Here is a 22,952-nt window from a genome sequence, read left to right as displayed (position 1 = left end):
TTTATTAAAAACAACATTGTAACCGGGTCGACTTCAAGCACGAAGTCAAGTCATCCAAAAGAGTTGAACCAGCCTCCGGCTGAAAAACTCTATAATAAAGAATAAAAAAAAATTAACATTGAACAGGTACTTCATTCGGGCACGAGTCGCCTCTGGGGTCTGATGTTCGTTATCAAAAACTTAATCATTCTTGAATTTCGTTAAAAGTATTTGCATATTCTAGATTATTAAAGACTCAAAACTCACATTTGAAAACCCCAACTAATTTAGTACAACTTTGTTTAAATAGTATAACCAAATTAATAATAAAAATTATTGAATTGATTTGTTTGTTTACAATCATCACCCTAAAACAAACTCATAAATAAAACCATATAAAATTATTTTACAGGTTTCTGTTATTTCAAAGTAATTCGATTTCAAAATTAAACAATATTAAGAAAACGTAGTTTGGCTTAACAAGCAAGAACTCTTAACATATTTCACACAACAGAGTTATCTCAATTATATACACAACAAATTTTGGATTGCCATTTCAGTAAAATAAATAACTGAATGCGATTCAGTAACCATCATTATCAGTAACTGCATATCTGTCAAACTGAAATGTCACCGAGAGAAAATCCTCAAATGTGCTGCTAAGAATAATGCCTCGATGCTAACTACCTGTTTTTTAGGTTTATAAATTATTGTTTCAAAAGGAGTTTCAAACTATCGTTCAAAATGTAATGTTTCCGATAATTTTTCTTTTTAATTTTGGAAAGGCTAGAAAAACACATGAAACATAAACTTCGTAATTTGACTTCGTAGGCCCACCTTCACCTATACAAATCGACTCAGAATCAAATTATGAGTAAATGTCTGATTTTGACCGTTCGATTGTTTGCTCATTCGATCCGTCTTGGAGCCCAAAAGTCACTATCTATAAATTATGAAGTTTAGTAAAGTACTTCAAAAGTAATGTTAAAAAACGTAACTTAATCCACCTTTAGGTGGTTGGTGCCTTCCTCTCATTTATAGAGTGATTACAATCCCCTAAAGTGTCCACATGGTTTATGGATCTCCCCTAACGTGATCGCAGCACCTAAGAGGTCCTAATAATAATAAGTGACGAGTAAAAAAAAAACAGACTTCCCACAGACTTTTTGTCAAGATTATACAGACACCGCCTTTCAGGAAAATGGCATCCCTCTACAAGGCTTTTTTCGTGGCGACCAGACGGGACCATTTGAGGTTATGTAAATTCAGACCATTTTTTAAACTACTTGTAATTTTAGATAGGTAAGTCAGATCTTAAAAAATCTTAATCCACAAGAAAGGTCTTCTCATATGCTTTCTAAAAATATATAACATGTGAGGATTTCATGAAAAAACCACCCTTTTTACCATAATTTTAATTTAATATGAAACAGTTTTTTAAACATAACTTTTTAAATACATGAGAAAACTGCATGAATTTAAATAGCAACTTAGGGGACGTTAAGACGGATCGTTTAAAACCATTCCGGCCAAAATCGGTTGAGCCTCTGTGACGAGATATTCCAGTGACATTGATTTGGTACACATGTCTACATACAGCCAAACACACAGACATTTGCTCAGCTGGTGATTCTGAGTCGATATGTACAAATGAAGGTAGGTCTAGGAGGTCTAACTAAAAAGTTCGTTTTTCGAGTGATTTTATAGCCTTTCCTCAGTATAGTGAGGAAGGCAAAAACGGTTCAGACTAGAGTCCGGATGATTGTAAAAAGGGTGGTTTTTGCAAGAAACCCCGTCATGCTATACATTTTTAGAAAGAGCTTATTGTCCGTTTCTCTCAAAGGTACACGCCGCGCGGCATTTCAGAATGTGCCGCAGACATTGTTGCCAGCGATTTTCTGCACTTTTGGTTCAATAAAAAACATTCCCGGCAACAATGCCATGCAATTCGAAGAAGAAGATCAACAAAAACAAAACGCACAGTATGGGATTTGACAGCGCGCATTTGCCGAAAGTGCGGCGCGTCGTTTCGAGGCTGGTATGCCGCGTGTCTTTTTCGGGAATACGCGCAATACCAACGAGCCCAAAAGGTTGATGATCTGACAAATGTATCAAAACCCAGTCACGGATATTTCTAGCAGAGCTTGTTCTGCTAGAACCGTGCTGGAATGATTCTAGCAGGCTTGTCATAATGCTGTAAGAATTTTGCTAGAATATTCTGACAGAGCAAAATCTGTCGAAAATGACGCCATTTTCGCTGAACCGCTTTGTGGCGAATGTGATTGCCACCAAAATATTCTCTGCAGCGGACTTGTTCGCACACGTTCACTTTGTTTTTTTTTTTCGGAGAAATAAGATGGCTCGTCGAAGCCTTTCCGTTGACCATCCATCTTTCCGGAGCATGGTAAGAATTTTTTTTATAGAATTAATTGTACTTTCAAGGAATAACCCTTCTCCAAACTTTTTCCTCAACAGATTTTGGAAACAGGTGTGTTGACGGTGAATATTAGGAAAGCGTCTCCGGAAAACGATGCCTTCCGGTAAACCGGGAAGCCGGAACCATTAACAAAATTCTACATCGTAGCAGATGACGCAGAAACCATCTGTGGCCACTGGCCAGGGTTTAGTGTGTAGTGTTTTGAAATTATTAGTGTATAAGAAATACTGATTAACTAGATGTGTGATAATGAGATGTGATTTATAAATATTTGTGGAAAATAAAGTTAACTAAAACCGCGGTTGATTTTGCTAGGATGCAATCCAGCAAAATTAAAAAAACTAATCTTTTTGACTAATATTATGCAAACAAAATTCTTATAAATTCTAGCAGGATTCTAACAGAAATTCTTGTCATTTCTTTCTAACAAAATTCTTACAGAATTCTAGCAGGAGGCCTGTCAGAATAGTTCTAGCAGGATTCTTGCAGAACCGGTTGATTTCGCCGGCTCCTGCTAGAACCGGTTATTGCATTTGAGCTACAATTCTCAAAGAATTTTTGAGAAAATCTGGCAGGATGATGGCAGCGTTCTAGAAAGAATAATTTCGCTCTGTAAGAACTCTGTAAGAATTCTCTGAGAACGCCGTGACTGGGAAGTGATAAGCACTTAAGTGTTATTTATACACTTTTTTGAGGCTGTGTATTCACTAAATGAATTTGCGGAAGGCACCAACCACCTCTAATTTAACCTTTGAAAGGTGGATTAAGTAACGTTTTTTTTTTTTTTTTTTTTTGGTAATGGCTATTTTATTGTATCAGTTCAGACAAGATTATCCGAAAATTTCGCCAAATTTTTCATTTCGGATAATCGAATCACGAGAAAAAACCGGTTATCCAATTTTGGATTATTGAACTCCAGTATGACCTCACAAATGCTCTAAAGTGATTTGTTATCCAAAATGGCGCCCAACATGGGAGAATATTGAAGTTTTGTTAATTAGGCCATCGCTAATATTTTTTGAAGTTTATGTCCCTCGACTCTGACCAGAGCCGGGGAGGGGTTAAAAAAATAAAAAGCTTACATTTACAAGCTACGGTTTCAACATTTGAATGAAATAAGTGTTTTTAAAATGCATTGTACACCTTTCTAGTTGTTTTGCAATCGTTGGTTTCCAACATATGTTTTAGCTAATGATATTATTAGTCATTTAACTGTATCTGCTCACATTCCACCATTTTAAATTCGCCTGCATGTATGCAACCTCACATTTCTTCACCCCAAACGAGTTATTCGATTCCACTTTACCCAGAGTTCTTGGGGGAGGAAAACCCAAGAAAAGCCGGTTGATCTGGGTTATTTTATTCATGTACCGTGCGCCACCACATCTACTTGACAACTTTTGCACAACCGGCAACAGAGAAACGTCGATCGATTTACACCCCCATCAATGGGGATATTTTTTTTGTTGCTGTATGGGAGCAGAAAACCCATTCATGATTCACACTCATACACTCTACGTCTACAGTGAGTTGTGAAGTCTTGCACGTGTATTCGCTCTCCATCGGTGCACGTACGTACGAGGAGTCGCGCTCACTAAGTTAGTACGGACCACTCGTCGTTAGTCGATCCGTACACTTTGCAGCGATTGCATTCGCGACTCGTTGCTGCTGCGCCACCTTTTACGTGGATTATTTTTTGTTGTTGTACAACCAAGGTAATTATGGCCAAGGTCACGTTTTGCAGTCACACTTTTTATCTCAACTCTTGCAGATGTTCGCCATTCGCGTGTTTGGAGATTTCCTGCACGTACTGTCTTTTGCGGTGCTGCTTGCGAAGTTATGGCGCACCAAGTCGTGTGCCGGGATTTCCGGGAAATCCCAAATTTTGTACGCGATCGTGTTTACCATGCGTTATCTGGACCTGCCGGTAAACATCAGCGCTGACGCGTTCTACTTGTCCTCGATGAAGGTGGTTTACATCGCGATCAGCTTCATGATCGTGTACATGATCTACGGGCCGTACAAGAAGAGCTACGATCGCGACCAGGACGTGCTGTACAACGAGTTTCTCGTCGTCCCGTGCTTCGTCCTGGCCCTTTACTCCTCGTACAACGCATCCCCGATCGAGGTCCTGTGGACCTTTTCGATCTTCCTGGAGGCGATCGCGATCATCCCGCAGCTGGACCTGCTCTGCAAGATCGAGCTCGTCGATGGTTACGTCGTGTGCTACCTGCTGGCGCTCGGGCTCTACCGTGCCATGTACCTGCTCAAGTGGGCCTGGCTTTATTACACCACCAGCTATTACGAACCGATCGCGCTCTTTGCCGGCTTCGTGCAGACCACCCTCTTTGCGCTCGTCTTTGTGCGCGTGTTCACGATGAAGCAGCGCGAACAAAAGTCCATCTACCGTGTGGTGGTTTAGGGCAGGCAGGATGACTAATTACATCTGCTATTATAGAAACACGAAACGAACAAACATCCGGAGGCTTCCGACCAGCTTCCGAAAGTGATACGAATCTCTCGAGGAATGTGAGCACAATTAGTGAGGGTGTGTTGGGAAGAATTGCATTATAGTGAACATGATCTGACTAAATTAATTATTAGAAGAAAAATATATAAAGTGTTGCAAAGCGTGATAATAGTTTGTGATTATGGCGATTGATTTAAAAAAAGAAATTTGTATTATTCATTACTTACAAAAGAATGAAATAGCGAATACATGCCGCATTGAGTAACTTATGAATGATTGTTTCTCTGATTGAAGTGTGTGTTTTTGTTTTATTTCCAAGAAGTAAGAAACCGCACGACTTGGCTAGATTGTAGCAGCATAAACCGAGATAACTTCTTGGGGGTTTTTGACTGCCAAAGAATAATCAATTTTCAGAAAGTACACATTTTAGCAGACCTAATAATAGAGACGCATTGTAGAGAAACATTCGTAAGCATAAGTGCCCATCCTCAGTTGCTACTCCGTTATTGACCAAGACCTCCAAAAGTTACATCCACGAGCAGCGGAAGATGAGTGAAAGCTATCTTACCTCGTTTCGCAACTTTTCAAAGGCCCCTATCATGCTGATCAATACCGGCGCCGACTACGACCAGAGGTAGAGTCTCTGGGAAGTGGATGGGAATCGACTGCATCTCTCCGACAAGGTATCACGTAAGATTTTGGAAGGGGGTTAGTAAGACGAGTCAGGATTCACGAGTGGCAGTGATGTGACCATGAGCAACTTGATTATCGGTTGAAAATTTTAAATTTTAAACAGTCGGCTGTGGAAAGATAACAATATAAAGATTAAAGTATATAATATTTTTTTTTTAATTTCACATGGGTAATTCTCCGCCAACTCACACAGCAGTTGCCCCGACCCTTCTTCGATTTGCGTGAAACTGTGTCCTAAGGGGTAACTTTTGTCCCTGATAACGAATCCGAGGTCCGTTTTTTGATATCTCGTGACGGAGGGCCGGTACGACCCCTTTCATTGAACATGCGAAAAAAGAGGTGTTTTTCAATAATTTGCAGCCTGAAACGGTGATGAGATAGAAATTTGGTGTCAAAGGGACTTTTATGTAAAATTAGACACCCGATTTGATGGCGTACTCAGAATTCCGTAAAAACGTATCTTTCATCGAAAAAACACTAAAAAAGTTTTAAAAACTCTGGCATTTTCCTTTACTCAACTGTAAAAAATTTGGAAACTGTCATTTTATGGGAAATTTAATGTACTTTTCGAATCTACATTGACCCAGAAGGGTCATTTTTTCAGTTAGAACAATTTTTTTCATTTTAAAATTTCGTGTTTTTTCTAACTTTGCAGGGTTATTTTTTAGAGTGTAACAATGTTCTACAAAGTTGTTGAGCAGACAATTACAAAAAATTTGATACATGAACATAAGGGGTTTGCTTATAAATATCACAAGTTATCGCGATTTTACAAAACTGGAAATTTTGTTTATTGAACCTTTAAAAAAAAACTCCAGGAATAGTTTTTGTAACAAATTGATATACCACGGACTGGTCAAGGTCGAAGAGTGGTTGATATTTTTGTGACTGAATACGATCGTAATTTCTCAAATATAATGAAAATGAAAAGAATGTATTTCAATAATTTGAATACATTTTGGTATGCCTGATTCAGATGTTAGTCAACTAGATTCATAAATTAAATGTTCATGAGTTCGAATCCCGAGATTTCTAAATGCAAAATAAGTTTGAGGCCCAGCCCATAAGAAAATGGTGCGTAATATGGAATACCTTTGATTTTGCTATTTTTACACTTTCCTACTTTAGTGTGCGTGCGTACTAACGCGGTGTTGTACTTCGGCCGGTCCGTCGAATTTACTCGCGAATCCGTGGTTATCCGGTTTACCGCGACGTGAAGTTCCCGTCAGCAGGTGTTGGAACCTATAGTGAAGCGGTGCAAAACAAAATCCGCGTCCAGCGATCGCGAAATCGCCAATATTTCGCACGAAAAATTGGTCGATCTTGCGGTTCAGATCTGGCCAAACAAGTGAACAATAAAGTGCTCCCCGGCAACAAGAAGCTCGTCGTCGTCGTCGTCGTCTTCGTTCCTTCGCATCGCGGTACACTCAAAATAATCCACACGTTGATGCTACCTGAAAAATCACGTAACCCCGATTTTCCCCTCGCTAGGCTCGTTTTACGTGACACACGTAAAAATAATGTGAAAGTGTACTGGCAAAAAAAAGTTTTCACGTTGATGTTACGTGAAAAGCCTTATGGTATTTTTCCACTAGGGTTTTCCATGTAGTTTTTATGTGTTTTGAAATGTAACTTCAACGGAACTCGAGTGCGCCATTCGGCGAAATTTCTACGTGATTATTTTAGTATGAAAATTGATGGCGTCCGGCGAAGACCTGCTGCCGAACTTGTTCTCGCAAAATATCATCAAAAAAAGAACAGACGGTAAGTTAAATAAAGTTTTAATGATTTTATTTATAAATAATCATAGAAATATTTTTTTGCAGCGGCCGAATTCTGGAAGCAGCATACTTTTACCGGTGGCCACTTGGATTCTGGCCCGTTCTAATATAAGCGGCTGGTCGTGGTGAACGACGCAACCGAAAATGTCACGGACATTGCGGACACTTGCCTGGGTGCGAGGTTGCTTTGCGGCCATCTTCTCGTCGGCCTTGGCCAGTGTGGTGCCCGCGCCAAAGTTGTTCGAAGCAGCAAGTTGTATCCGGCAAGACCAACGAACCCGTGCACGGAATTCGAGAGCTGAACGTGGTCGCCCCAATCATCTTTAACATCTTCCTGGCCACGCCATCCTGGCCAACCATCCGAGCACCCAACTTGATCGGAAACTTTGCCTAGTTGCTCTCAAAGTACCTGCCCCTGGTGATGTGCAGCCACGTTAACGTGGCACAGACAGAAGTACCACAACTAACGACAACGACTTCGAAACGGGTTCCCGTGCGGCCACGAAGTATAGCGGAAACAGAAAGCTACGTACGAACGTCTTCCTGCTCGGTTTCATGAGAGACTGGACCATTCTTTATAAATGTTAGCAAAGGAAAATTGAATAAAACTATGATTTAAATTGAAACTAGAACTGCATTTCTTGTTTTTTTTCTGTTTGATAAAAAAAAATATCAGAAATTAGACCACATTAGTACTAGAAGGTTCCTATAATGTTTACTACAACAAACATGTAGAAATCATCAATTGATTCATTTAGCTTTTACGTGTGAAGCACGTAGAAACGACGTGAATTGATCTGGCCAAGCAAATTCCGTTTCTACTAGGGCCGCCTCGTAGAAGTTACGTGAAAACTCTAGTGGAAAAATACCACATAGCTTTTCACGTAACTTCAACGTGAATGTTTTTTTGAGTGTAGTGTTGTGTGATCGTACCGTCGTCGTCACGAACGGTCTGCGTGTGCACTCAAAAAAACATTCACGTTGAAGTTACGTGAAAAGCTATGTGGTATTTTTCCACTAGAGTTTTCACGTAACTTCTACGAGGTTACGCTAGTAGAAACGAAATTCGCTTGGCCGGATCATTTCACGTTGATTCTACGTGTTTCACACGTAAAAGCTAAATGAATAAGCTCCTGAATTCTAAATGAATGTTTTAGTAGAAGTTATATGGACATTCGTGTGATACACTTTGCTTTTTATTTATTTTTTTAATGTAATAAAGACGAGGGAGGGTGAAGAGCAAAATAATCATTTTTTTATTGTTTATTCATTGTTTGGTTTTCTACAGTAACTTTCCTAAAATAATTCAAATTCACTATTTCACTAGCCTTTAGCCTTCATCATCAGGATGCAATCAGCCGAAACCTGCTGAACGCCAGCAGAGTCGAAACGATAAGACGCGGAACGGAACGGCCAGCGAGATTGAACCATCTGGTGTAGATGCTGCATGCAGCTTCCGGTTCGGCTGTGGGATCGTCTCATCCGGGCTTGAGATCGTCCTTGCCTTGGTGATCTCGATCTCGTTGCCGACGGCCAGACTCGCCTTTCGGAGGTTGATTCTAAACGTCTACATACAGGTTCTATCTCTTGCTGGACCATTTTGGTCACCAGATCACCGGTTTGTCACCAGAAAGACCGCGGAACTGGATTGAGCTTTTCTTTGTGGGCCGGGGAACGTTTTAGATGGAGCAGTAGGTTAACGTTCCCAACTTGTTGAGGCTTTTTTTTCGATCGGTTATCGCGGATTCAAAATCCTGTTACCTGTTAAGTAAAGAAATATATTTTTAAAGTATTGCAATAAAATCTGTCAGAACAAATTTCACTTACCGTTGGTTGTTGAATATTTCGTTGGAGCTAATCTGAATGATTCATCAGATTCGCCACCGCGCTCCTTCTTGGACGAGAACTTTTTTCATACTAACTTGATCACGTAAATTTGATCAACCAACAACCCAAAGATATGTTCATGTCGATGTTACGTGACAACACATATAGAAGCTATGTGAATACTCCCGGTGGAAAAATACTATAAGGTTTTTCACGTAACATCAACGTGAAATCATTTTTTTGCCAGTACACTTTCACATTATTTTTACGTGTGTCACGTAAAACGGGCCTATGGAGGGGAAAATTGGGGTTACGTGATTTTTCACGTAGCATCTACGTGTGGATTTTTTTGAGTGTGGTGTTGCTTGCACTCAAAATAATCCACACGTTGATGCTACCTGAAAAATCACGTAACCCCGATTTTCCCCTCGCTAGGCTCGTTTTACGTGACACACGTAAAAATAATGTGAAAGTGTACTGGCAAAAAAAAGTTTTCACGTTGATGTTACGTGAAAAGCCTTATGGTATTTTTCCACTAGGGTTTTCCATGTAGTTTTTATGTGTTTTGAAATGTAACTTCAACGGAACTCGAGTGCGCCATTCGGCGAAATTTCTACGTGATTATTTTAGTATGAAAATTGATGGCGTCCGGCGAAGACCTGCTGCCGAACTTGTTCTCGCAAAATATCATCAAAAAAAGAACAGACGGTAAGTTAAATAAAGTTTTAATGATTTTATTTATAAATAATCATAGAAATATTTTTTTGCAGCGGCCGAATTCTGGAAGCAGCATACTTTTACCGGTGGCCACTTGGATTCTGGCCCGTTCTAATATAAGCGGCTGGTCGTGGTGAACGACGCAACCGAAAATGTCACGGACATTGCGGACACTTGCCTGGGTGCGAGGTTGCTTTGCGGCCATCTTCTCGTCGGCCTTGGCCAGTGTGGTGCCCGCGCCAAAGTTGTTCGAAGCAGCAAGTTGTATCCGGCAAGACCAACGAACCCGTGCACGGAATTCGAGAGCTGAACGTGGTCGCCCCAATCATCTTTAACATCTTCCTGGCCACGCCATCCTGGCCAACCATCCGAGCACCCAACTTGATCGGAAACTTTGCCTAGTTGCTCTCAAAGTACCTGCCCCTGGTGATGTGCAGCCACGTTAACGTGGCACAGACAGAAGTACCACAACTAACGACAACGACTTCGAAACGGGTTCCCGTGCGGCCACGAAGTATAGCGGAAACAGAAAGCTACGTACGAACGTCTTCCTGCTCGGTTTCATGAGAGACTGGACCATTCTTTATAAATGTTAGCAAAGGAAAATTGAATAAAACTATGATTTAAATTGAAACTAGAACTGCATTTCTTGTTTTTTTTTCTGTTTGATAAAAAAAAATATCAGAAATTAGACCACATTAGTACTAGAAGGTTCCTATAATGTTTACTACAACAAACATGTAGAAATCATCAATTGATTCATTTAGCTTTTACGTGTGAAGCACGTAGAAACGACGTGAATTGATCTGGCCAAGCAAATTCCGTTTCTACTAGGGCCGCCTCGTAGAAGTTACGTGAAAACTCTAGTGGAAAAATACCACATAGCTTTTCACGTAACTTCAACGTGAATGTTTTTTTGAGTGTGGAAGTGTGGAAGAGTTTTGGAAGGCGCACAGTGGGTCGGAGTGAAATAGTAGTGCGACAAAAAAATCGGCAAAAAGTTTTTTATTGTAAAAATTAAAAAGAAAATTAAAGGGAAAGTGAACGCAAGTGACCGTTGCGTACGTGCACCAAAGCCCCCCCCCCCCCTCCGCATCCTGTTTTTGGGCGGCTGTACCCCAGGTTAGGGGCGGCCCAAAACAACGTGGGGTTTCGACTCCCTTTCCCCGTGAGCGGCTGTTCCCAGGTTAGGGGCGGCTCTGAAGAGGTGAGCGAACCCCCCCCCCCCCCATTTCGAGCGTCTGTTCCCCAGGTTAGGGGCGGCTCGAAGAAACTGGTGTCTGGCTCCATAGTCGAGGTAAGCGTCTGTTCTCCATGTTAGGGGCGGCTTACAGCGGATAGAGTTCAGACCCCCCCCCCCCCCCCCTCGAGCGGCTGTTCCCCAGGTTAGGGGCGGCTCGAAACAGCGTCTGTTCCCCAGGTTAGGGGCGGCTGATTAAAAGTCCCAGTGCCAGGGTGGGACTCTAAACAGTCCTGGTACGACGGTCCTCCGGCGAGACAGGGGGTTGGTGATGGCTACACGCACCCGCCGTAAAACAGTAGTGCAGAGAGCTCCAGATGCGAGCCGATCCAATCGCCGACCCGATTTTCGGGGATCCAGGGATTGGAAACTCGGGACGTGGAACTGCAGGTCTCTCAACTTCGATGGGAGCGACCGCATTCTTTCCAACGAATTGCGGGTCCGCGGTCTCGAAGTCGTGGCGCTGCAGGAGGTGTGCTGGACGGGGAAGGACCACCGGGAGTACGGTGACTACACTATGTATTGGAGCGGCGGCAATACACACGAGCTGGGGACAGCTTTTATAGTGTTGGGCGAAATGTCGAAGCGCGTGATTGGTTGGTGGCCAGTCAACGACAGAATGTGCCGGTTGAGAATCAAGGGCCGATTCTTCAACCTGAGCATCATCAACGTGCACAGCCCGCACATGGGAAGCGACGCCGATGACAAGGACGCTTTCTACGAGCTTCTTGACCGCGAGTACAGGAAGTGTCCAAAACACGACGTCAAGATTGTCATCGGCGACTTAAACGCTCAAGTCGGCCAGGAGGAGGAGTTTAGACCGGTTATTGGGAGGTTCAGCGCTCACCAGCAGACGAACGAGAACGGCCTACGACTCATCGATTTCGCTACCTCCCGAAACATGGCCATACGTAGTACCTTCTTCCAGCACACCTCCCTATACAAGTACACCTGGAGATCACCAAACGACACGGAGACGCAAATCGACCATGTTCTCATTGATGGTCGGCACTTCTCGGACATAATCGACGTCAGAACCTACCGTGGCGCGGACATCGACTCGGACCACTACCTGGTGGTGGCAAAGCTGCGCCAACGCCTGTCCGAGGTCAACAAGATCCGGTACCGTCGCCCGCAGCGGTATAACCTGGAGCGACTCAAGGACCATGAGGTCGCTACCCAGTACGCGCGGGAACTCGAAGCTGCGTTGCCTGACGAGGGTGAGCTTGCCGAAGCCCCTCTGGAGGCCTGCTGGAGCCATATGGAAGCAGCCATCAACGCAGCGGCATCGAGCGCCATCGGGTACGTGGACCGAGTTCGACGGAACGGCTGGTTCGACGAGGAATGTCAGGCGATTTGGGACGAGAAGAAAGCAGCGCGGGACAAGTGGCTGCTGCACAACACCCGTGGGAACAAGGAGTCGTACAAACAGTTGCGAAGACAGCAAACCCATCTCTTTCGGGACAAGAAGCGCCGCCTGGAAGAGTTGGAGTGCCAGGACATGGAACAGCTGTATCGCTCCAACGAAACGCGCAAGTTCTACAAGAAACTCAGTCAATCCCGGAAAGGCTTCATGCCGCGGGCCGAAATGTGCCGGGATAAGGACGGGGGAATCTTGACGGACGAGCGTGAGGTGATCGAAAGGTGGAAGCAGCACTTCAACGAGCACCTGAACGGCCCAGAGGCGGAGTACCAGGGCGACGGGGGAAACGACGTCAGCGGTATGGTGGACGGCGAGGACGAGCCAGCACCCACGATGAGGGAAGTTAAGGATGCCATCAAGAAGCTGAAGAACAACAACGCAGCGGGTAAGGATGGTATCGGTGCTGAACTCATCAAGATGGGCCCGGACAAGCTGGCAGCCTGTCTACACCGGCTGATAGTCAAGGTCTGGGACACAGAACAGCTACCGGAGGAGTGGAAAGAGGGAGTAATATGCCCGATCTACAAGAAGGGGGACAAGTTGGAATGTGAGAACTATCGAGCTATCACCATTCTCAACGCGGCCTACAAAGTGCTGTCTCAGATCATTTTCTGTCGTCTGTCGGAGCGAGCAAAGGATTTCGTTGGGTCGTACCAAGCCGGTTTTGTGGAGGGGAAATCGACGACGGACCAAATCTTTTTGCTACGCCAAATCCTCCAAAAATGTCGCGAGTACCAGATCCCGACGCACCACCTGTTCATCGATTTCAAAGCCGCGTACGACTCGGTCGATCGCGAAGAGCTATGGAAGATCATGTACGAGAACGGCTTTCCCGGGAAGCTGATCAGACTAGTGAAATCAACGATGGACGGGGCGCGGTGCAGCGTGAAGATTTCGGGAGCGATGTCCGACCCGATCGAATCGCGCAAGGGACTGCGACAAGGCGACGGTATCTCCGGCCTCTGTTTCAACATTGGGCTTGAAGGTGTTATGAGGCGGGCGGGCTTCAACATGCGGGGCACGATTATCAACCGATCCAGCCAGTTCATCTGCTATGCCGACGACATGGACATTGTCGGCAGAACGTTCGAGGAGGTGGCCAGGCGGTACACCGAATTGAAGCGGGAAGCGGATAAGGTTGGATTGAAGGTGAATGTTGCGAAGACGAAGTATCTGCTGGCAGGAGGAACCGAGTCCCTTAGGACTCGCATAGGACCGAGCGTGACGATCGACGGCGACGAGTTCGAGGTTGTGGAGGAGTTTGTGTACCTCGGATCGTTGGTTACGTCGGACAACAACTGCAGCAGAGAAATTCGGAGGCGCATCATCACCGGTAGTCGTGCCTACTACGGACTCCACAAGACCTTACGGTCTGGTCACCTTTCCCGGCGTACAAAGTGTACCATGTACGAAACGCTGATAAGACCCGTCGTCCTCTACGGGCACGAGACGTGGACGATGCTCGAGGAGGACCTGCAAGCGCTTGAAGTTTTCGAGCGACGAGTGCTTAGGACGATCTTTGGCGGCGTGCGTGAGAACACCGTATGGAGGAGAAGGATGAACCACGAGCTGGCGCAACTCTACGGCAAGCCAAGTATTCGGAAGGTCGCCAAGGCTGGCCGAATCCGGTGGGCCGGACACGTCGCAAGAATGCCGGACGCGCTGGATGCGCGCCAACCGAACCAGACTATCAATCCGGTGAAGTTGGTGTTTAATTCGGAGCCGGCTGGAACGCGGCGGAGGGGGGCGCAACGTGCACGGTGGTTGAACCAAGTGGAGGAAGATCTGGAAAGTGTGGGAGTTCCGCAGCGGAATTGGAGAGTAGCAGCCCAGGACCGAGTCCAGTGGCAGCGCATCTGGAGACAGCTCATGACCCGGAGGTTGTACGAGCAGTAAAAGTAAAGTAAGTACTTTATTTTTACGTTTTATAACTAATTTCCAAAAATGTTTGATTTTCGAGAGAGAATTATACTGCCGCTCAAATCAAGTACGTCCCATATGTAATTTCATCAATTTTGAGTTAATGATGCAGTTTGGTTCGAAATCATGTGAACTATCAGAAAAACCAATAAACTTTAGTACTTTGTTCCAGAAAACCGTAGAAAATTAACTTTTTCGAAAAATTCTAACACGTAACCTTATGGGCGGGACAAATTTGACTTGCGTTTTTCTCGGCTTGCTGTTTTTACATATGGGACAGACACGATTAGAGCGGCAGTATATTAGCATGCTAAAATGTTGCAAATGGAGATTTTTACTCATTGAGATACTCTTCGAGCAAATAAAAAAAAGAAAACATTTATAAGATTGATTTTTTGAGAGATTTTTTTTGCCAAAAACGTATCTCAAAAGACGGCAGACGTATCATCTCAGACAGCTGACAGATGTTTTGTAATACTATTTCAAATACTAATTTCATTTAAATCAAGATTTATTTTTTGATTTTTTTTTTTTTTTTGATATTTTATATTGTTGAGGCTGTAGTAAAGACCATAACAGTAAATAAACAGTATTTTAATTGTGAGTAATATGAAGCCATTCGGCTTCACTCACACCACATTTCACCTCTCTGTTAAATACAAAAATGGCAAACACTTCCATCACTTAGGTAGTTGAAAAACAACAAAAAAAAGCACACATTTCTAGTTGATATGCGGGACTGACTCAAACCGACCACGTATACGTGTATCCATTATTTAGTTATCATTCGACCATAAAGAGTACGTCGTTCCAAAACTGATTACGCTGCATCTACACAAAAGGTATTGAACATTTGAACCTCGATCAAATTGCGCACTTTACAAAAATGTCCTGACTGTTGCAACTTTTCAACACTGGCCAGATGCATTCCTCGCCCCTCATGGCGCTTCTCGGGGACCTGCTCCACTTGCTGCCCGTCGTCATTCTGCTGGTCAAACTGTGGCGAACGCGCTCATGTTCGGGAATCTCCGGCAAATCTCAGATTCTGTACGCGTTCGTGTTTAGCGCCCAGGTTCTGGATGTTTACGGGACGAGCTCGCTCGGAAGCAACCCACCGTGGATGAGGGTGTCCCTCGTACTGTCCAGCTACCTGATCATCTTTCTCATCTATGGACCGTACCGGAAGACGTACGATCGTGACCAGGACGTCCTGTTCAACGAATTTCTGGTTCTTCCCTGTTTCGTACTGGCACTGTTTGCCACGGAGGGTAGCTCATCGCCGGAAAACGTGCTGTTGGCTTTCGCGGCTTTGCTTGAGATCGTCGCGATCGTGCCCCAGTTGGAGCTGCTCTGCGGAGTTCAATCGGTGGATAATTACGTTGTGAGCTATTTGGTATCACTTGGGCTGTATCGTACCGTTTTTATTCTAACGTGGGCATTGCAGGCGAAAGAATTCGTGGCGCTTCCGATTGTCGTGAGTTTTGTGCAAATTTTACTGTTTGTGGTAGCTTTTCTGAGAGTTTTTTCTTTGAAACAGAGCAAGGAAAAGGTTCCATACGATGTTGTGGAATGATATTTAAAATCTAATGAAATAAACAAGAAGTCAGTTTCCGGAAAAACATAAATCAATTTTCGTAGTCAGCTTAAGCTCAGCCTATTTTTTTTATTTACACGAAATGTTCAAATTCTCTATGATTTCGCAAATCGACTTTTCTTTGTATTTTTTTTTTATTTTGATGAACATTGTCCATGCATTCCCTATGTCAAAAGAAGACATTTGGCATCGTTAGTTTTTCCATACAAGTCTCCATTCAATTTCTGGGGCTGGTAATACAAAATGAGTATGTACCTAAATTTATCAAATTCTGTATTATGAGAAGGGATTTTCTGATCGATTTGGTGTCTTCGGCAAAGTTTTAGGTTATGATTGGAACTATTTGGAAAAAATAGCTACACAGAACAAAAATATTTTTTTTGTATTTAACTTTTTATCACCAAAAGTAAAATTCACAAAATATGATTTTTAAATTTTCGATTTGATATGTTTTAAAGGACTAAAAAGACATCTTCTGAGGGTGGGGCATAGTGCGTGATATAGCAAAATCTGGCTTAAGAAATATGATTTTATTTGTAAATATCGTGTTTTATGAAAAATATTTAAAACCTAAGAAGGTTAAAGCTACCTTCTCAAGTTAAAGCTACTTTTAGGTATACATTTTTTATTTCTTTTAGTTTTTTTTTGTATTTTAAAAATACTGCTAAAAAGAAAAGCACACCTGAACATAATAGATTTGAAAAGCAGAAATTTTTCCAAAATGTTCTCTCTGGGACTTAAAAAATTGGTCAATTAGTTTCTGAGATAAAGTTTTACAATGAATTTGATAAAAAAATTAATTGTTCTAAGCAGAGTCTCGGCCCGAAACTTCAAACACGAACAAAAGCAGCGAACCGAAGATTGGCAATGACGTTTTGGAATTTTGACAGTTTGGAACGCATGAATTACCCCATTATCGGTTTCCCGCATGGGTGATGTGGAAATTATTGCACATGGCTGAAGTTGGGAATTTTGCAACTTATTTTAATTTATGCTAAATTTCAAAATTTAAACGCGTATCTTCAGCGAATCGATGTGAAAACTAAAGATTCACTAAAGGAACGATGATTTGATGTGCAATCTTGATCGGAATCGCGATAAAAGCGGTTTAAATTGAAAAATAATTTTAAAATAAATTCTGGTCTAGAATTTAAAGAAATTTTGTCAGTTTTGTAAGACTTAATGTTATTGCACGATGGTTATAGATTTTTTTAAAAAATGTAAATTTTTCGGTTCGTCCACAAACAATCTCATGTTTGTAAACAAACGACGCCATATTGCCAATGTTGTTCGGTAGCTCATATCAGGCCATCGCCGGGGCCCTGGTTCTAAGTGTGACTTAATTAGCCTGACATTTCAAACTTGGAAACTATTGGTTCGATTTTCAAGGTGGAAAAAATATTTTTTTGCAAATTTTTTGATCTATTCAATAAAAATAATTCAAAAGTTTTTGGTCTGAACTACGAAATTAGGAAAATTTGTAGACCTTTTGAAAAGTAAAGCTTTTAAGCTTTATAGTCTATACTATAGTATTTGGTTTAGTATTCAATGGAATACAGGAAGCTAGTGACTCATAACAAATAGGGGCAGGGGGGCAGAATGGGCCACCCTTGGTTTTGGGCTTTAGAATGGATTTAGACCAATTGTAAGGCAAGAGTCTTATAAAGGACGTCAAATAACTTCACCATACCGAAAACGACGTTTGAATTCATTGTATTTTTCGAATTATGAGCAAAAGTGTAAATTTATTGACAAAACTACGCAAATGTTGTTTATTTCGAGGTTTTTAAATAAGCTTTCTGAAAAGTTGGATTGTTTGAAATAGTTTGCTCAATGCTTATAACGTTACTAGAGGTTACTACCAAGGTATACAAACAACAACGGAACCTTAAAATCATTTAGAGACTTGGTGGTGGAAGTGTTAAATTAAAATCCACTTGGGGGCAGAATGGACCACCCTTATCCTACCTTATAAAAACAATCAAAAGTTATGAAATTTGGATTAAATGGATTATTTCACTCCTGGTAGCTTCACAAATCACGTTTAATGCAACATTAGTTGATTTTTTAGTTGTTTTGATGATTATTTGTAAAAATAGTGTCCTTTTTCAACATATTAACACTATTTTCAAAAATCTTTGTTTTGGTAAGTGACTATTTTTATTAAAGTGGTCTAACTTCATGGAAACTATGTTAGAAATGTACCTTAAGTCATTTCTAATCTCCCTTCAACATTGTATTAGACAAAATGGCTTGTTTTCTAAGGTGGCCCATTCTGCCCCGCACCCTGGAAAAAAAAGTCCAAAAAATCTTTTTAAGCTAAAAAAATTTCATCAACCAAGTATATAACATTGAAGGGAACATCCCAAAGCATAAGCCTACTACACTGAATTCATAAGTTTTCATGTTTTTCTATGGTTTTTGGCGCATTTTACTTAGGCAGGCCATTCTGCCCCCCTGCCCCTACATTACAAGATGCTTGAACGGCTTTAACTCTAACTCAAGGCGTTTTCAAAAGCAACCAAATACCTAAATATCAAAAATTAAAAATGAAGCTCCAGAACTTTGGTTTCATTGCCAAATAACGTCCACCTGATTTCCACAATCTTGTCTCCAAACTGAAATTTTGTTTGCTGTAGATATATTATTGGTTGGTGCTGATGTCTTGTAACCATTTTTAATAACATTTTTTTATTATCCGATCTCGAAGTCATTCGGATAAAACGTAAATGTTTATTGAAATAGATTCATAATAAAAATAAACCCTTTTTTTTTGTTCTAAGTAATCGATTCTACGCTCATTAAAAAAAAAATAATCATATTTCAGTCTCAGCCCCTGCCTGACTTATCTGCAACAGCTTGCATTCCTAAAGTCTACAAACATTTTCCACAGACATTCCACAGTACGCTTCGGCATCCCTGGCCACGGCCGACACGCGGCGCTGTCAAAATTTTCGCGAAAGACGCAGACTGGGCGGAGCGAACGAGACAGCAACAACACCGCCACGGTCAACGGTCCCGGTTTGATTTGGTGCGGTCGACATCGAGCCCAAAGCTGCGTGCTGTTTGCTCGACGCGGGGTCGATTTTTCCGAGCGAAGAATAAGAACCCGGAGTGCCATCTTGGATGGAAGAAGACTGTTTACACGTCAGTCGGTTTTCGGTTTTGCACGGTTCGATCTACGGGGAAAAAGAGGATTTTTTCTCGAGTAAGCTTCGGTTTTGTGGGTGGCTGCGGAAAATTGCCGTGTCCGGATTTTGCGGAGTTGTGAGTGCGCGAGAGGTCGATTTAATTAGGAGACAGGATGAATATCTTCCGACTGGCCGGTGATTTGTCACATCTTTTGGCGATTATTCTGCTGCTGATAAAAATATGGAAGACGAGGTCGTGCGCCGGAATCTCCGGCAAGTCGCAGATTCTGTTCGCGGTCGTGTACATTTCCCGCTATCTGGACCTGGTGACGACGTTCGTGAGCGTGTACAACACGGTTATGAAGCTGGTCTTTATCGTGTCGTCGGTGGCCACTTTGTACATGATGTACGTCAAGTTTAAGGCCACGTACGACCACAACCACGACTCGTTCCGCATCGAGTTCCTGCTGGTTCCGTGCTTCGTGCTGGCGCTGCTGATCCACGCCGCGTTTACCCCGCTGGAGATTCTGTGGACGTTCTCGATCTATCTGGAGGCGGTGGCCATCTTGCCGCAGCTGTTCCTGGTCAGCAAAACGGGCGAGGCGGAAAGCATCACCAGCCACTACCTGTTTGCCCTCGGATCGTACCGTGCGCTGTACCTGCTCAACTGGATCTACCGATACTACGCCGAGGGACACTACGACCTGATTGCGATCTTCGCCGGGGCCATCCAGACGATCCTGTACTGCGACTTCTTCTACCTCTACATCACCAAGGTGCTCAAGGGGAAGAAGCTGCAGCTTCCGGCGTAAGGCGCTCCTGCCAGCTGACCTGGACGGACGGAGGTAGGAAGAAGACTTTTCTCTTACACACAAATTTGTTTAAGTAATATTCTCCAAAAAAAAAACAATAAAAATAATAATGATACAAATCAACACACACATTCACGAGAACGAAGGCATTAAAATTAGAAGAGAGTTGGGGGCAAAACAATAATGGCAAGACGAGTTGTAAAACACGAATATAATACACAAAAGCTACATAAGTTTAATAAAACGGATTCCGCCAGCAAACAACCCTGTCATCTGCAGTCTCACCGAAGGAAATCCGGAAATCCTTCCGATGACTGTGGGTTTAGAGAGTATTAAATGGTCAAGAAACACTTTTTGATAGTAAAACCCACAATCAATAAGCAGCAGCGCAAGAAGTCCCAACTGTCGAGAAAAGCTTTCCGGGTCAGTCCTCGCGCAACGTAACATCCCTGGGTCGCAATCTTAGTTGATTATTGTATGCTAAATAAAACTGAAAGCGTAGTTTTACCGTTCGTAGCGAATGTTTGTCGTCTGAACTGGCCACGCGACAGGCGGGGTTCCCTTAAATTAAAATCAAAGTACTATTAATAAGAACAGACTATCCTTTTCGATTTTTTTTTGTAAACTGTGCAAATTGGATTTCCGTTTTATGTTTCTAGTAGAGAGAAAGAGGGATCGTACTCTGAGGAATATATAATACATTTAAGGTGACAAGATTCATCAGCGTGAAGAGACAAGTTTGCAATTCTTTACTTTTATCTACTATTTTTTAGAATTCTGCGACAAAACCGCACGAGAAAAAGTAACGTTTCCCGGTGGATTCGGGAACCAATCTAATTCTTCTATTTCATAAACATTAATATTTTACTGCTACTGTAATTGATAAAGAAAAACAATCCCAAGTAAGGATTCATGAGGTAAAATTAATAAAGTATGGAAAATCAACCAAAAAAATAAAAAAAAAGAATACATTTTTTTTCACTTTCATCCGAACAATTCCATTCGCGGAAATCGGGCCGTACAGATCTGTTCGACATGTGGCGGATCAATTAGAGGAAGCATATTTCTCTCTCCAGAATAAAATGCTCGCGTTCGGGTGCTGTCTCTATTTTTAGTTGGGAGTTGTTGTTGTTGCTTTCACACTGCATCTTTTGCAGCGTCATCAGTGGGTGATGATGGCGCACCCGAACAGCTCGCCCGCCCGCCCGCTCGTCATCGATGAATGTGGACTTTACTGGATGAATGAACGCGTTTGTTTGGATAAGTGTGTTGCTCGATTGCATTCGTATGGGAGAGGATTTGATACGACGCTGATTTTAAACCCTTAGAATATTTCATTTCTACTAATTATTCAAAAACTAATAATACTACTTCGTGAATTATAAAAAAAAAAACAATTGAGCCTTAAACAAACGATTCACCGAGCACAATTTATTATTTCAGAACTTTTGAAATGTTAGACAGAAAAGGCTAACAGGAAAAGTCGGGAATTCATCACCGGTTGAGAAACACTGCCTTAATCGCTTGTAAGAAACGAGAGAAATCGTCAAAATATATGAGGAAAAGCAACTGTTTCAGTTTTTTACTTGTGGAAAGCGCAATAACTATCCAATCCTTACCAATTTTCGGAACTCAGATCTTAATTAAATTTGAAATAAACTTTCCCGAAGACACAATATTTTAAAGAATTTTTGCTAAAAAGTTATTAGCATCCGAAAATCGTCGCCGTCGTGCTAACTTGTTGCACGTGCATTTTGGGCCAAATTGAGTTAAGAACGCCATTTTGTGCAGCTAACAATGCATCACCTTTTGACCTTCACAGATCCCCAAAATTAACTTTCAATCTTGAGATATTCAATAAAAACTAAAAAAAAAGCTCCGTGCATTGTTGTCACTCTACATATAAAAGAAATTTCAATCATGTCGTGTTATCTTGTCACTCCCTGAAAATTGATGTAAGTGCGACAACTGGCTAAAGGGATTTCTGGTCAGAACGCGTTTGACGCACGTGCAAGTTAGACTACCGTAAACATTTGTAATTATAACTCGGGACTCCGGCAACCAACTTCAACCAAACTTTGGGACAACGCACAGAATGGTCAGCCAAACAAAACGTGTTTGATATTGTTTACATTGTGTGCTCTAGTTTTTGTTTATTTAAGGTCAACCTTTAGAACGCGTTTTTCTCGGAACGTCGAAATGGCGGGTGTGACAAGATAGCACGACAGCGTCGAAATGATTTTTTGACGAAGAACTTCGTCTTAGGGCTCTATACAGGGTAGCAATCCAAAATTTCGCGAAGCGAAATGAAACCGAAAAATGAAACGCCTTCCCCAAGCAGAGGGGAAAATCACAGAAGCAGCGCGGCCGACGGTTTTGATATAAATATAAACGGCACCCCCTCCACCGCATTAGTTTAGTCGGTGGTCTACCACCGAAGCGAGAGGAGCTCAGCTCTTCTCGCGAGCGCCAGCCTTCTCTCTTCCCTACAAAACCACGGGAAATTTGAAGGCTGGCTTCAGTCGGTGGTCTGCCACCGAAGCGAGAGGAGCTCAGCTCCTCTCGCAAGCGCCACTAGGTGGCGTCTTCAGGAACTAGCCTTCCCGCTTCCCTACAAAACCATGGGAAATCGGAAGGCTGGCTTCAGTCGGTGGTCTACCACCGAAGCGAGAGGAGCTCAGCTCCTCTCGCAAGCGCTTGGCAGTAATGGCCACCACCTGGAGTGGCCGGAGGCCCCGGGGATGTTCCGATAAGGGGACATTTGGGGAACCATAAAAGTTGGGGGAATATGGGTATCAAACTTAAGGGATTTTGATACTGGACATAAAATTAGACAATTTGGCAGTAGTGGCCGCAACCAAGAATGGCCGGGGATGTTCCTATAAGGGGACATTTGCGGAACCATAAAAGTTGGGGCAATATGGGTAT

General features: G+C 42.6%; 3 protein-coding genes and 1 long non-coding RNA gene across 4 annotated transcripts; 3 read left to right on the top strand and 1 right to left on the bottom strand.

Annotated features, from left to right (window-relative positions):
• Positions 1–3,972: 3,972 nt before the first annotated feature.
• Positions 3,973–5,155, top strand: LOC120416799 (ER lumen protein-retaining receptor 1-B-like). Its single transcript, XM_039578675.2, has 2 exons — positions 3,973–4,131; positions 4,188–5,155. Exon 2 carries the CDS (start codon positions 4,188–4,190, stop codon positions 4,836–4,838), a length of 651 nt encoding a protein of 216 aa, XP_039434609.1. The 5' UTR covers positions 3,973–4,131; the 3' UTR covers positions 4,839–5,155.
• A 3,440-nt stretch (positions 5,156–8,595) lies between these two features.
• On the bottom strand, positions 8,596–9,541 carry LOC120416805 (uncharacterized). Its single transcript, XR_005605388.2, has 2 exons — positions 9,188–9,541; positions 8,596–9,121 (listed from the first exon to the last, which is right to left on the bottom strand). It is a non-coding gene; the product is annotated as an uncharacterized LOC120416805 (long non-coding RNA).
• Positions 9,542–15,177: 5,636 nt separating this feature from the next.
• Positions 15,178–16,196, top strand: LOC120416774 (ER lumen protein-retaining receptor 1-like). Its single transcript, XM_039578638.2, has 2 exons — positions 15,178–15,329; positions 15,410–16,196. Exon 2 carries the CDS (start codon positions 15,410–15,412, stop codon positions 16,058–16,060), a length of 651 nt encoding a protein of 216 aa, XP_039434572.1. The 5' UTR covers positions 15,178–15,329; the 3' UTR covers positions 16,061–16,196.
• Positions 16,197–19,192: 2,996 nt separating this feature from the next.
• LOC120416790 (ER lumen protein-retaining receptor) lies at positions 19,193–20,151 on the top strand. The gene has a single exon (XM_039578656.2). The coding sequence runs from the start codon at positions 19,386–19,388 to the stop codon at positions 20,022–20,024; it is 639 nt and encodes a 212-aa protein (XP_039434590.1). The 5' UTR covers positions 19,193–19,385; the 3' UTR covers positions 20,025–20,151.
• The last annotated feature ends 2,801 nt before the right edge of the window (positions 20,152–22,952 follow it).

Source organism: Culex pipiens, chromosome 2, assembly GCF_016801865.2.
Source record: "Culex pipiens pallens isolate TS chromosome 2, TS_CPP_V2, whole genome shotgun sequence".
Taxonomy (NCBI): domain Eukaryota; kingdom Metazoa; phylum Arthropoda; class Insecta; order Diptera; family Culicidae; genus Culex; species Culex pipiens.
Note: the sequence above shows the minus strand (reverse complement) of the source record. Positions and strands in the feature narration are given on the sequence as shown.

Excerpts from the sequence above, each read along its gene's own strand:
- LOC120416774 (XM_039578638.2), top strand. The coding sequence starts at position 15,410 with ATGCATTCCTCGCCCCTCATGGCGCTTCTCGGGGACCTGCTCCACTTG.
- LOC120416790 (XM_039578656.2), top strand. The coding sequence starts at position 19,386 with ATGAATATCTTCCGACTGGCCGGTGATTTGTCACATCTTTTGGCGATT.
- LOC120416799 (XM_039578675.2), top strand. The coding sequence starts at position 4,188 with ATGTTCGCCATTCGCGTGTTTGGAGATTTCCTGCACGTACTGTCTTTT.